Below are 10918 nucleotides of genomic sequence, written 5' to 3'. Positions count from 1 at the left end.
AAAAAAAAAAAAGAAAAGAAATGGAAAAGAATATACCAGAAAGAAACATGTAAGGCAGGGGTGATCTATTGGATCCTGTATTGCCTACCTCAGGGTGTTAGACGCCATCACCAAAAGAATACAACTTATTTCCAAACAGTGGGGCCCTTCTAGCACAAATCAGGTAGCTCCTGGATAAAGTAGTTGTTAATGCATTGTGCTTTTACAGAAAATAATGGAAATCTATCACTCTCTTCCAATAAACAGTTAACCATGTACATACAATAAAGAAACAAACCAAATATATAAAACAAAATCAAACTCTTAGATATAGATGGCAGACCAGTGGTTACTAGAGGGGAAAGGGATGGGGGAAGGAAACCGACGGTCATGACAGAGCACACACCAGTGCATATACAATGCAAGTTGTAATACTATATACATGAGACCTGCACAATATAAACCAGTGCACTTCAGTAAAAATTTATTTTAAATAAAATATAAAAATACCTGAGATTTTACCAGAATGGAAAGCAGAAGTAAATATGGAAACCAAGTTACATCCATTACTAGCAAGGAGGGATTCTAAACCTGAGATTTGTGTATTAAGCTAAGATGCCTACAAGAAACTAGAACGTATAAAAAGAAAATTAAACTTTTCCACGGATTAGGAGCATACAAATATGAATTCACAGCTGTATGCCCAAGAGGAATAAAAACATTTATTTTCATAAAGCTTGTACACAAATGTTTCACAGCATATTTTTCACAATAGCCAAAAAAGTAGCAATATCCCAAATGTCTATCAGATGATAAACTGATAGCCAAAATATGTTATACTCATACAGATGAATACTGGTTTTTTTCCTCTATGGAAAAGAACAGAGTACCAGTATATGCTACAATATATAGATGAAGCTTGCAAATATTAAGCTAAATGAAGAAGTTGATCACAACTTCTTTGTTTGGTTCCATTTCTGTGAAATGTCCAGAACAGGCACATTTATAGAAACAGAAAATAGGTGAGTCACTGCTTACAGCTTGGGGAAAGAAAGACTAGAATGGGGACTGCCAGCCAATGGGTACTGAGTTTCTTTGGGGGGGGGGGGCAGAAAAAATGTTCTAAAATTAGATTGCAGTTAGTGGCACAATACTATGAATATATTAAAAATAATGAATTGTATACTTTAAATGGGTTAATTGAATAGTTTATAAATTATATCTCAAAATTGTCTTTTAAACCAAAGTTCTTAGAAACTCACTTCAAATATAATGATTACAGAGTAGCTAAAGATATACCAGGAAAACACTAATCAGAAGAAAACTAAAGTGGCTATCGCAATGTACAAAATAGACTTCAGAGCAAAAAAAGGTGCCAGAGATAAAAGGTAACAATCATTAATGTGCAGGCACTCAACAACAGTTTCAAAATACGTGCATCAAAAACAAACAGAACCAGAAAGTGAAGTAACCAATTAGCATTTATAACTGAAGATGGCAGTATACTTATCTCAGAATCCAACAGAACCCGTAGTCAGAAACCAGCAATGTTACAGAAGAACTGAACAGTGTGATAGTGGATGTAAAGGACATTTTAAGAACAGTTCAACCATGGACACAAGAAACATCCCCCAAGAAAGCACATCCTGGGTCATAGCAAACCTTAACAAATTAGAGGAACTGAAATCATGCAATTTATATTCCCTAATAATTCTTGAAATAGAGTAGAAACAAAGATAACAAGAATATCTATAAACACATGGATCTTAGCAGTACACTTTGGAAATAATTCATGGGCCAAACAGGAAGTATTAAGGAAAATTAAAAAATATTTTAATGGAATGAAAATATTTAATTGAATATTAGAATTTAAAGTACAAAATAATAAAAATTGTGGGATGTAGTTAAGTCAGTGGGAAAGAATCAAGGGGAAAGTTATAGCATTAAACACTTATATTGTGAAATGAGCGTCTCATCAGTAATGTAAGGCTTCCATTTTAAGAAACTAGTGGTGGTGGTGATGGGGAGAACGATAAGCTCAAAATAAGCAGGAGAAAGGATATAATGGAGATAAGAACCAAAATTAATGAGCTTGAAAAGAAAACTAATAAAGGTGATAAAACCAAAGTTGGTTCTTTGGGGGGAAATCAACAAAATTGATAATTCTGTAGCAAGACAAGGTTGGGGATATGAATAAAATGGGGGAAATGATTGAGATGAGGCTGGAAAGGTGACAGTGGGCAGGTCATGACTTAAAGGCAATTTTTCTGTAATTAGGGAGCCACTGCAGAAGAGTGACTTGATTTGAGATTTTTTTTTTTTTTTTTAGATTTATTTACTCGTACAGAACTGGGGTACAGGCCAGAGATGCGGAGGATGAGAGGATTCACCAGAGACAGAGCGGGAAGCAGAACAGGCAGATCGACGAAGTACACTGCTGAGGGGAGCAGCGGGCGGGTCAGGAGAGGTCTGCCACGCCATGTGGTCACCTCCGGGGCAGGCGGGAATCGAACTCATGCAGAAGTGGCTTTAGTTTCTTAGTGCAGTGCTTTAACCCGCTGCGCCACCAGGGAGGGCCCTGATTTGAGATTTTAACAAGATGTTGTGTGGAGAATATAAACTATAGCTAGGAAAGGGAAGATTAAAGGAAGACTGTAGAAGATAATGTGACCGTCCATCCAAGAGGGAGGGCAGCTTGGGCTGGTGTGGCAACAGTGGAGGTGATGTGAGCAGATTGTGGGTGTATTTTAAAGCTAGAGACAGTAGGGTTTGCTTATGAATTGGAAATAGGTTGTGAGAGAGAATGATTCCCAAAATTTTGGAGAATAAAGATTATTAGAAAGTGGAAGATTAGAATATAGTTGATATTTACTGAAATGGGCAAATCTGCCAGGGATGAAAGGATATTGAGCATTAGATTTTGGAATCAAAGTACTCAACATAAAATTGGGTAAGGGAGTCGAGTGCAGAAGAGAGTTTGGGGAAATAACATGTGAAGGGCCATCAAAGTATTCAAGTCCATGGGACAGATGAGATCACCAGAAAGAGAATACAGATGGAGAAAGGAATTTTGAAAGCTCCCTAGGCTTACCAAGGTTGAGTCAGGAAGATGGGGCAGACTACAACACAGAGGCAAATAATATCTCTGAATGCTGTGTAGTAAAAATAGAGTACTACATCCGTATGGAAACTGTACACAGCAGTTTCCAAAATGGTACAGTGCAGGCCTGGGAGAGAAAGGAATGGGATTGGTGATATTCTGGTGTATCTTAAACTTGATTCCTATTAAATATTAGCAATTAAGCAAAAATATTAGTTTCTTTTGATTCTGGGTATACAGAACATATGTACTAGATACTCAAAATGTTTTCTAATTTATTTTTTCTAATTTAAAATGGAAAAGTACAGTTTTTCATGCAGCTTGCGAATGTATCCTGAAGCCCCTCCCAAACCACCTAATCATCAGGGATCTCTGATGGGAATCTGAACTCTATAGGTCTTCAGAAGACTGACTGATTGGCAGGCTTAGGAACCAGGGTGTCTGTTCTGCAGTGCCTGACACACAGTCCCAGAGGATTGCACCTCCCTTGTTCTCTGCGTGGCACCTGTGTTAATAGAGTCTGCAGTTAGATTAGCTCTCTAGGGCAAGGCTGTACAGAGTATGGAGAGCGAGGTGAAGGAGGAGGGTCAACATGTTACAGGAAAACAGCTGAAGGAGCCAAAGTTATTTGGTATTAAAGAATACTTGTCAGATAATGCAAATGTAGGACATGGGTCTGGGATTAGGGCTAGGCTTTGATTTCCCCAGCTACACCGGATGGAACCAACTATAGGCTGAACTAAAGAATGGCCACCTAATTGAATGGCTGGCTTTTGAAATATAAGATGGCCTTCTTGTGGAAGCAGAGGCCTTTAGGAATGTTAGAGGAAATTCCTAGTGGGCTGGAAGTTTGGCATAGATAACATGAAAATCCTTTAGTACTTTGAACTAAAGCTCCCCCCACTTCCTTTGTGATTTTTTTTTGTTACTTTCACACAAACATTTCAGTTTTCTGATTTTTCTACAATGAACATGGAATTCTTAAGTAACTTCTTTTCTTTCTTAAAAATAGATAATGCTTATTTCTCCGTCCATCCCCAACTGAGTTTCGGAAAATCTTTTCAGCAAGGAATGTGTTTGTCTCTTATTTTGCAAGTCTGAGGGGTACCTGAGGGGTCGTATTTATTTCTTGCTAAAATACACATTTTTAATTATCACTGATATTTTCCATTTTCATAGGAGTATTTCCAATCCTGCTGGCTTCCTTCTGAGAATTGTGGGCTTTTCTTCCACTATACAATTAAAAATTGAAAAAATAAGTGATCTTTTTATATACTGACATGCTTATTTAGAAAACAAATAGAGCCTCATCAGTGAGATAACTCACTGTGGAGCCATTTCTCCTGTAGGGGAAGGAGACATTTTATACTTCTACATTGAAAGGCACTCTTTATGAGTATTCACTCTCCCCCGCCAAGAAGTCAAATTAAATAACTACTAATAGTTTGCAGTGCATCATAATATGTACTAAATAGTCTGTACTAACCCGATACCAAGGTTAGGAGCCTACTAGAATATTGTACTTTTAACCTGAGAATGAAAAAGGCTTCACAATTACTTTTTACAAAGCTGTCCTTCTTACCAACATTAATAGAGTTCTGTTTTTCACAGAAAAATTTTGAAAGACCTATCTTCTGAAGATACACGAGGCAGAAAAGGAGACGGAGAAAACCCTGGAGTTTCTGCTGTCACTTCTATGTCTGTTCCAACTCCCATCTATCAGACTAGCACTGGACAGTACAGTACGTATAGGACACAGATTCCACAGCTGAGACACAAAAAATAGCTTACAGAAGTAATGTTAGAAAAATTGTCATACTTTAACTGTGATTATTAAAGGATACTATTTTCAGCCAGAAGTAATGCAAAGTACTTTTTAACATTATCACATTTACTCCTTACAACAATTTTGTGAGGTGAGAAATTACCACTTCAGGAGGGAAACAAGGCTTAGAGAGTTGACGTCCCTGAAGTGACCCACCTTGACAAGGATGGAGCCAGAATTCAATTTTAATCTTTCTGAATCTAGATACACAATTTTATCCCAACTACACCTCTTTACGCCACTGCTTCATACAAATTTCTCTTTTGAACACTAGCTAATTATATCTACCAACTTAATTCTAGCAGGGATTATTTGGATTAGTCACATGGTAAAAGATTTAACACTAAAGCTGAATTTGATTGAAGTATGGCCTACAGTTGATTGTAATTTATTACAAATGGGCAGTGTGATTTACAGCCCATTTTAAATAATCAGGGACTAATCGACTTTAATAAACCTGTTTCTGAAAAATGTAATAAGAAAAGTATGTGAGACCTTTGCCTTTTGAAAGGGAAACAATAAAATTAAATACCACAACCAGATATGTATCTATACATCAGCTATTCAGTAAGAATCAATTAACTAGTTATTTGGACTTATATCACTTAGATTTTTTTTTGCTTAATTTAGTGAGCTCTGTTGCTTTATTAAAATGGCATGTGGCAAAACAGACATGATAATGAATTATAAACACAACCTATGTATATTTCAAATTTTTAGTTTTGCATTCAACATTTTATTTCAAACATACTGCAAGATTGAAAGAATTGTGCAGCAGACACACACAAATACAAAAAAACTTTTTTTCAGTGACTGGGATTTGGAATCACTGCTTATAAAGGCTTTTCCATGTTTGAGGTTTTCCCAGTTCCTTCTTTTGTTGTTTTTTTTATTTGTTTACTTTTAAATCTTTGATCCATGTTAAATTCATTTTGGTCTAAGGACTGAGGTAAATATCCAACTTCTTATTTTGCCAACCCAGTCTACAGTATTATTTAAATCTATCTTTAGTTCCTGATCAAAAATTATGTCCAATGAGGTTATGTCCCTGAGTTTTGACAAATACATGGCATTGACCATGTCAAGATAGAATTTTATCTGTCCCCAACAGGTTCACTTCTGCTTGCCCTTTGTATATATTCCCTCCCTTCAAGTCTGACTTGAGCTCTTGTCACATAATATATGTCCCACTGATCCCCTCTCATCATCTCCAATATCCACTTTGGTATGCACTCTAATTTGAATTACCACAGTAGGCAGCCTGTTAGTCATCTTGTTTCCACATTTGTTCTAACAGTTTTCCACAGTGCAGCCAGGACAATTTATTTAAAATAGCACATCACACCACGCCTGCTCCGGTGACTTCCTGCACATAGAACAAGTCCTGCCTTACAAGGCAATATTAGGATCTGGAGCCTTCCCTGCCACTCTGGTCTCACCTCCTGACACTTGATGGCATTTACACCACACCTTCCCTTGCTTTTTCTCAAACACATGAAGCTTGTTTCTACCTCAGTATCTTTGGAATTGTCATTGCCACTGTCTGGTACTTTTCTTCTGCCAGTGCACACTGGCTTATATCCTGACTCCTGCTCTGCACAAGTGTAAACTCCTTAGAGACACTCTTTAAAATATATGGCTCCTCCCTTTGTTTTTTTGTTTGTTTTTTGTTTTGTTTTTGCCTTTTATTTCATACAGATTTATATGTAACTATAAGAAAGTACCTATTAATTATATATTTATAGTAATATAGATTTGCCTATTTCTGATCTATTCTCCAGGAATATAAATTCCTTGCAGGAAAAGAACTGTCTTGTTCATAGCTGTATCCTTGACAGATTGGGCCCGGGACACACTGGGCTTTCAATAAAATTTGTTAGGAATAACTAGTTTAAAGAATATGTATATAGAATATTTTTATGGCGACAAATGAAAACTGCAGATAGCAGTTACAAGAAAGAAAATTAAATCATCTTATGTCAATATGATTAATTCTAGAATCATTAAAAATTAGAGTAATGGAAACTACGTCGAAACAGGCTAAGATATCATAGGTTATAATTACAATAAAAGCAATACTAACTAGTACTTAGGGCCATGACTCAGTAAAACTTAAATGATGGAAATTTTCCACCAACAGCACTGTGTGGCTGCTGAGCACCTGAGATATGAGACTGAGAACTAAGTTTTTATTTTGTACAGTTTTTTTAAAAGATGTACTTATTTATGCATATACAAGAGCTGGAGTACAGGCCAGAGGCATGGGAGGTGAGAGGATTCACCTCCCAGGTGAGAGTGGGGAGCAGAACAGGCAGACCCACTGAAATACACTGCTGAGGGGAGCAGCAGGGAGACAGGAGAGGCCTTGGGGATCGAACTCATGCTGTGGTGGCTGCAGATAGCTTCAGTCGTTAAGATTGAACCCCTTGAGCTACCAAAGAGGCCCCAAATCAGTGCAATTTTAATTAACTTAAATAAACACATGTTGGGCTAATGGCTATTGTATTGGATAAAGTCAGAGTAAATTAAACCAGATTAATGTACATGTTGAAGAAGAATAGGAAGAGGTGTTGTGGAAATGAAGGCCATTCTGTATTTTCACATATACTTAGCATAAAGAGATAGGTACCTGTATATGTGTAGAGAGAAATATTTGGTATTTATTAACTACAAGTGCCTTTATCAACATGGGAAAATCTTGGGAAGAATGTGCAACAGAAATAGCAGGTCCCTAAGGATGGGGGTACTGGAGGTCAGTGTAATAGGTATTGGTAATGGGAATTTATCTTACATATTTGTATAATATAAAATATGTATTAATATATAACATATGTGTTACATACATGGAATTTTAAAAGTAATTGCTAATACAAGTTTAATCTCTGCAACTAAAAAATTTAATGTCATTATTCTTAAAGTTATAAAGTGTATGGGACTATTGTGTGGCAGTGAGGGGAGGGATATTTAAACACATAGACACAAATATATTTGGCTTCCTGATAGCCTCATTATAAAAGAAAAAAAGAGGCCCTCCCTGGTGGCACAGCAGGTTAATAAATAAAGCACAGCACTCAGAAGCTAAAGCCACTCCAGCATGAATTCTATCCATGCCCTGCAGGTGATCCATATGGCACAGCAGACCTCTCCTGGCCCTCCTGCTGCTCCCCTCAGCTGGCCTGTCTGCTCCCCACTTTGTCTCTGGTGAATCCTCTCACTGCCCCTGCACCTCTGTCCTGTACCCCAGTTCTGTATGCATAGATAAATAAATATTTTTAAAAGAATAAAGAATTGCATAATTATAATCTGAGAAGAGGAGAGATACTAGACTCTGAAGGGATTATTTATGGGAACTGCATAGTGCTTAAACTATTTTCTATTTGACTACATTATAGGTGTTTAAGGTGTGAGGGGAAAGCATTATAAATATAATTCAGTGAAAAATGCTTCTGGAGAGCTTAGTAGTGAGATCTATGTAGTGGTTTTCTGATGACTTCAAATTTTATTGTGATTTTTACTAACAAGTGACTGAATAGATTACATTTAAAAAATATCACTTAATAGCATGTAATCCACTTACCAATTGAAAGTGGAGCCAGGAAACAGTACAAAAAGGTTTATTTATTCACTACATGCCTCTGTCTTTGAATTTTCTCTACAGATACATTTATATTTAAAAAGCACTTTTAGGCCCTCCCTGGTGGCTCAACGGGTTAGGACGCAGCACTGCATGCTGGCCACAGCAACGTTAGTGCTAGTTCAATCCCCTGGCCCCGGAGGTGACCCACATGGCGCAGCAGACCTCTCCTGACCCGCCCGCTGCTCCCCTCAGCAGTGTACTTCGTCAGTCTTCCTGTTCTGCTCCCCACTCTCTCTGGTGAAGCCTCTCACTGTACCTCTGGCTTGTATCCCAGCTCTGTATGAATAAATAAATCTTTAAAAAAAAAAAACTTTTATTACAAACTATGTAAATGTTATTTCCTACTTACTTTTCTTTCAAAGGTTAGCAATGCCTTATTCCCCAGAACAGCAGTAAGCATGGGGTGCTCCTCAGAGCCCCAGAGGTGTTTTGACCAGTCTGTTATGTTGTATGGCTTCAAGCTAAATTCAAAATTAGTGCATCTGAGCTCTAAAAATGTTTAAAACGTCATATTTTCGTCTACCTCTAGTTCACCCACAGTAGTCAATAGTTATCAAGTAGAGCTACATTCAAACCTATTTTAATGAATAGTGTTTTGTTTTTTTGTTTTGTTTTGTTTTTTGCCAATCCTCTGCAATTAGTGCAATGTGTAGTCTTACAAAAGCTATGTTCTCTTTTTGGTTAAAGTTGCCATTGCCCCAAATGGAGCCTTACAGCTGGCCAGTCCAGGCACAGATGGAGTACAGGGACTTCAGACATTAGCCATGACAAATTCAGGTAGTACTCAGCAAGGTACAACAATTCTCCAGTATGCACAGACCTCTGATGGACAGCAAATACTTGTGCCCAGCAACCAGGTGGTTGTACAGAGTAAGTATTCTTACAGAGTATCTATGAAAACGTCCCTGAGCACTTTGAAAAACACTTGTAAATTAACTCATTCTTTTGACCACACAGCTGCATCAGGGGATATGCAGACCTATCAGATCCGCACCACACCTTCAGCTACTTCGCTGCCACAAACTGTGGTGATGACATCTCCTGTGACTCTTACCTCTCAGACAACGAAGACAGATGACCCCCAGTTGAAGAGAGAAATAAGGTTGATGAAAAACAGGTAGGTAGTAAAGCTATACTGCCAAATCTCAAAACATAAGCAAATGTTCATTGCAATTGTATATTAGGAATAAGGGGAGATGTTTATACCAGCTTTATTTTACATTAGATTTACTGGATTTGCTTCCAGTGGACTCCCATTGCTCAGTCTCTTTATTTAATATTTAACCTAGAGTTCTTCCATTTCTATTGTGTCCTTTGAAAGGACTTGTTGAGCAAAGTTTTTCAAGTAATATTTTTTTCTTATTGGGCTGACAAACAATTCTCATTTAACTTTGCCGCTTGTCACTGACTAGCAAGAAAAAGAATTAGTGAAAAGAATTCTCTAAATGCTTAGTATACTTACACTACAGAAGTTCTTTTAAAATGAGTTTTAATCAAAGAAATGCAAGTTAATATCACACACTTATAGTTAATTGGCAGAAATCTATGGATTCTTAAGTAGGGGTTGATAAGATTTAGATCCATGGAACTCCTTTTATACTGCTTATCGGTGGGTCCACCTTGGAGCTCAACTGAGGCCTTCTCATCTGCAGTTGACTGGGTGTGCTCTAACTTAACTGTTTTTAGGCCATGTGTGTGGCTGTGAGACTTTGGCAGGAAGCATGTGTAAGAATGTTCATAGCAGGCCCTCCCTGGTGGTGCAGCAGGTTAAAGCACAGCACTAAGAACCTAAAGCCTCTTCCGCATGAGTTCGATCCCTACCTGCCCCGGAGGTGACCACATGGCGCGGCAGACCTCTCCTGACCTGCCCACTGCTCCCCTCAGCAGTGTACTTCTCGATCTGCCTGTTCTACTCCCTACTCTGTCTCTGGTGAACCCTCTCACCCTCCACATCTCTGGCCTGTACCCCAGTTCTGTATGAAAAAAAAAAAAGTTCATAGCAGCAAGCACGAGGGTACAAAGTAAATATCCACCAATAACAGAAACCTCTAGATTCCTAGGAAAAATCTGTTGTAATAAAAATCAGAGTAGTAGTTGCTTGGGGAAAAGGATTGCTCAGTAGCAGATTTCAGAGAACTTTCTGGAACAATAAGAATGCTCTTGTTACTTATAGGGGGTAGATGATACTCGAATAGGCAGTTGCCAAAACTACATCCTACATTTAATGTTTATATATTTCACTGAACCTACATGGACCTTAACTTTTTTTTTTTTTTAAAGATTTATTTATTTGTGCATACAGAACTGGGGTACAGGCCAGAGGCTCAGGGACGGTGAGAAGCTTCACCAGAGACAGAGTGGGGAGCAGAACAGGCAG

At 37.9% G+C, this 10918-nt stretch overlaps 1 protein-coding gene across 2 annotated transcripts in view; it reads left to right on the top strand.

The window, feature by feature from the left end:
• The window catches only part of ATF1 (activating transcription factor 1), a 38503-nt gene that overhangs the window by 25485 nt on the left and 2100 nt on the right, over positions 1 to 10918 (top strand). For both annotated transcript variants that reach the window (XM_012732639.1, XM_004692752.2), the window contains 3 exons: positions 4691 to 4821; positions 9229 to 9411; positions 9499 to 9658. In XM_012732639.1, the coding sequence (XP_012588093.1) occupies positions 4776 to 4821; positions 9229 to 9411; positions 9499 to 9658 (389 nt within the window). In that variant the 5' untranslated portion in view covers positions 4691 to 4775. The remainder of the gene's footprint in view (positions 1 to 4690; positions 4822 to 9228; positions 9412 to 9498; positions 9659 to 10918) is intronic.

This window comes from Condylura cristata, unplaced genomic scaffold, assembly GCF_000260355.1.
Source record: "Condylura cristata isolate star-nosed mole 26May11 unplaced genomic scaffold, ConCri1.0 scaffold00034, whole genome shotgun sequence".
Classification (NCBI taxonomy): Eukaryota; Metazoa; Chordata; class Mammalia; order Eulipotyphla; family Talpidae; genus Condylura; species Condylura cristata.
This window is presented reverse-complemented; position numbering and strand designations above follow the sequence as displayed.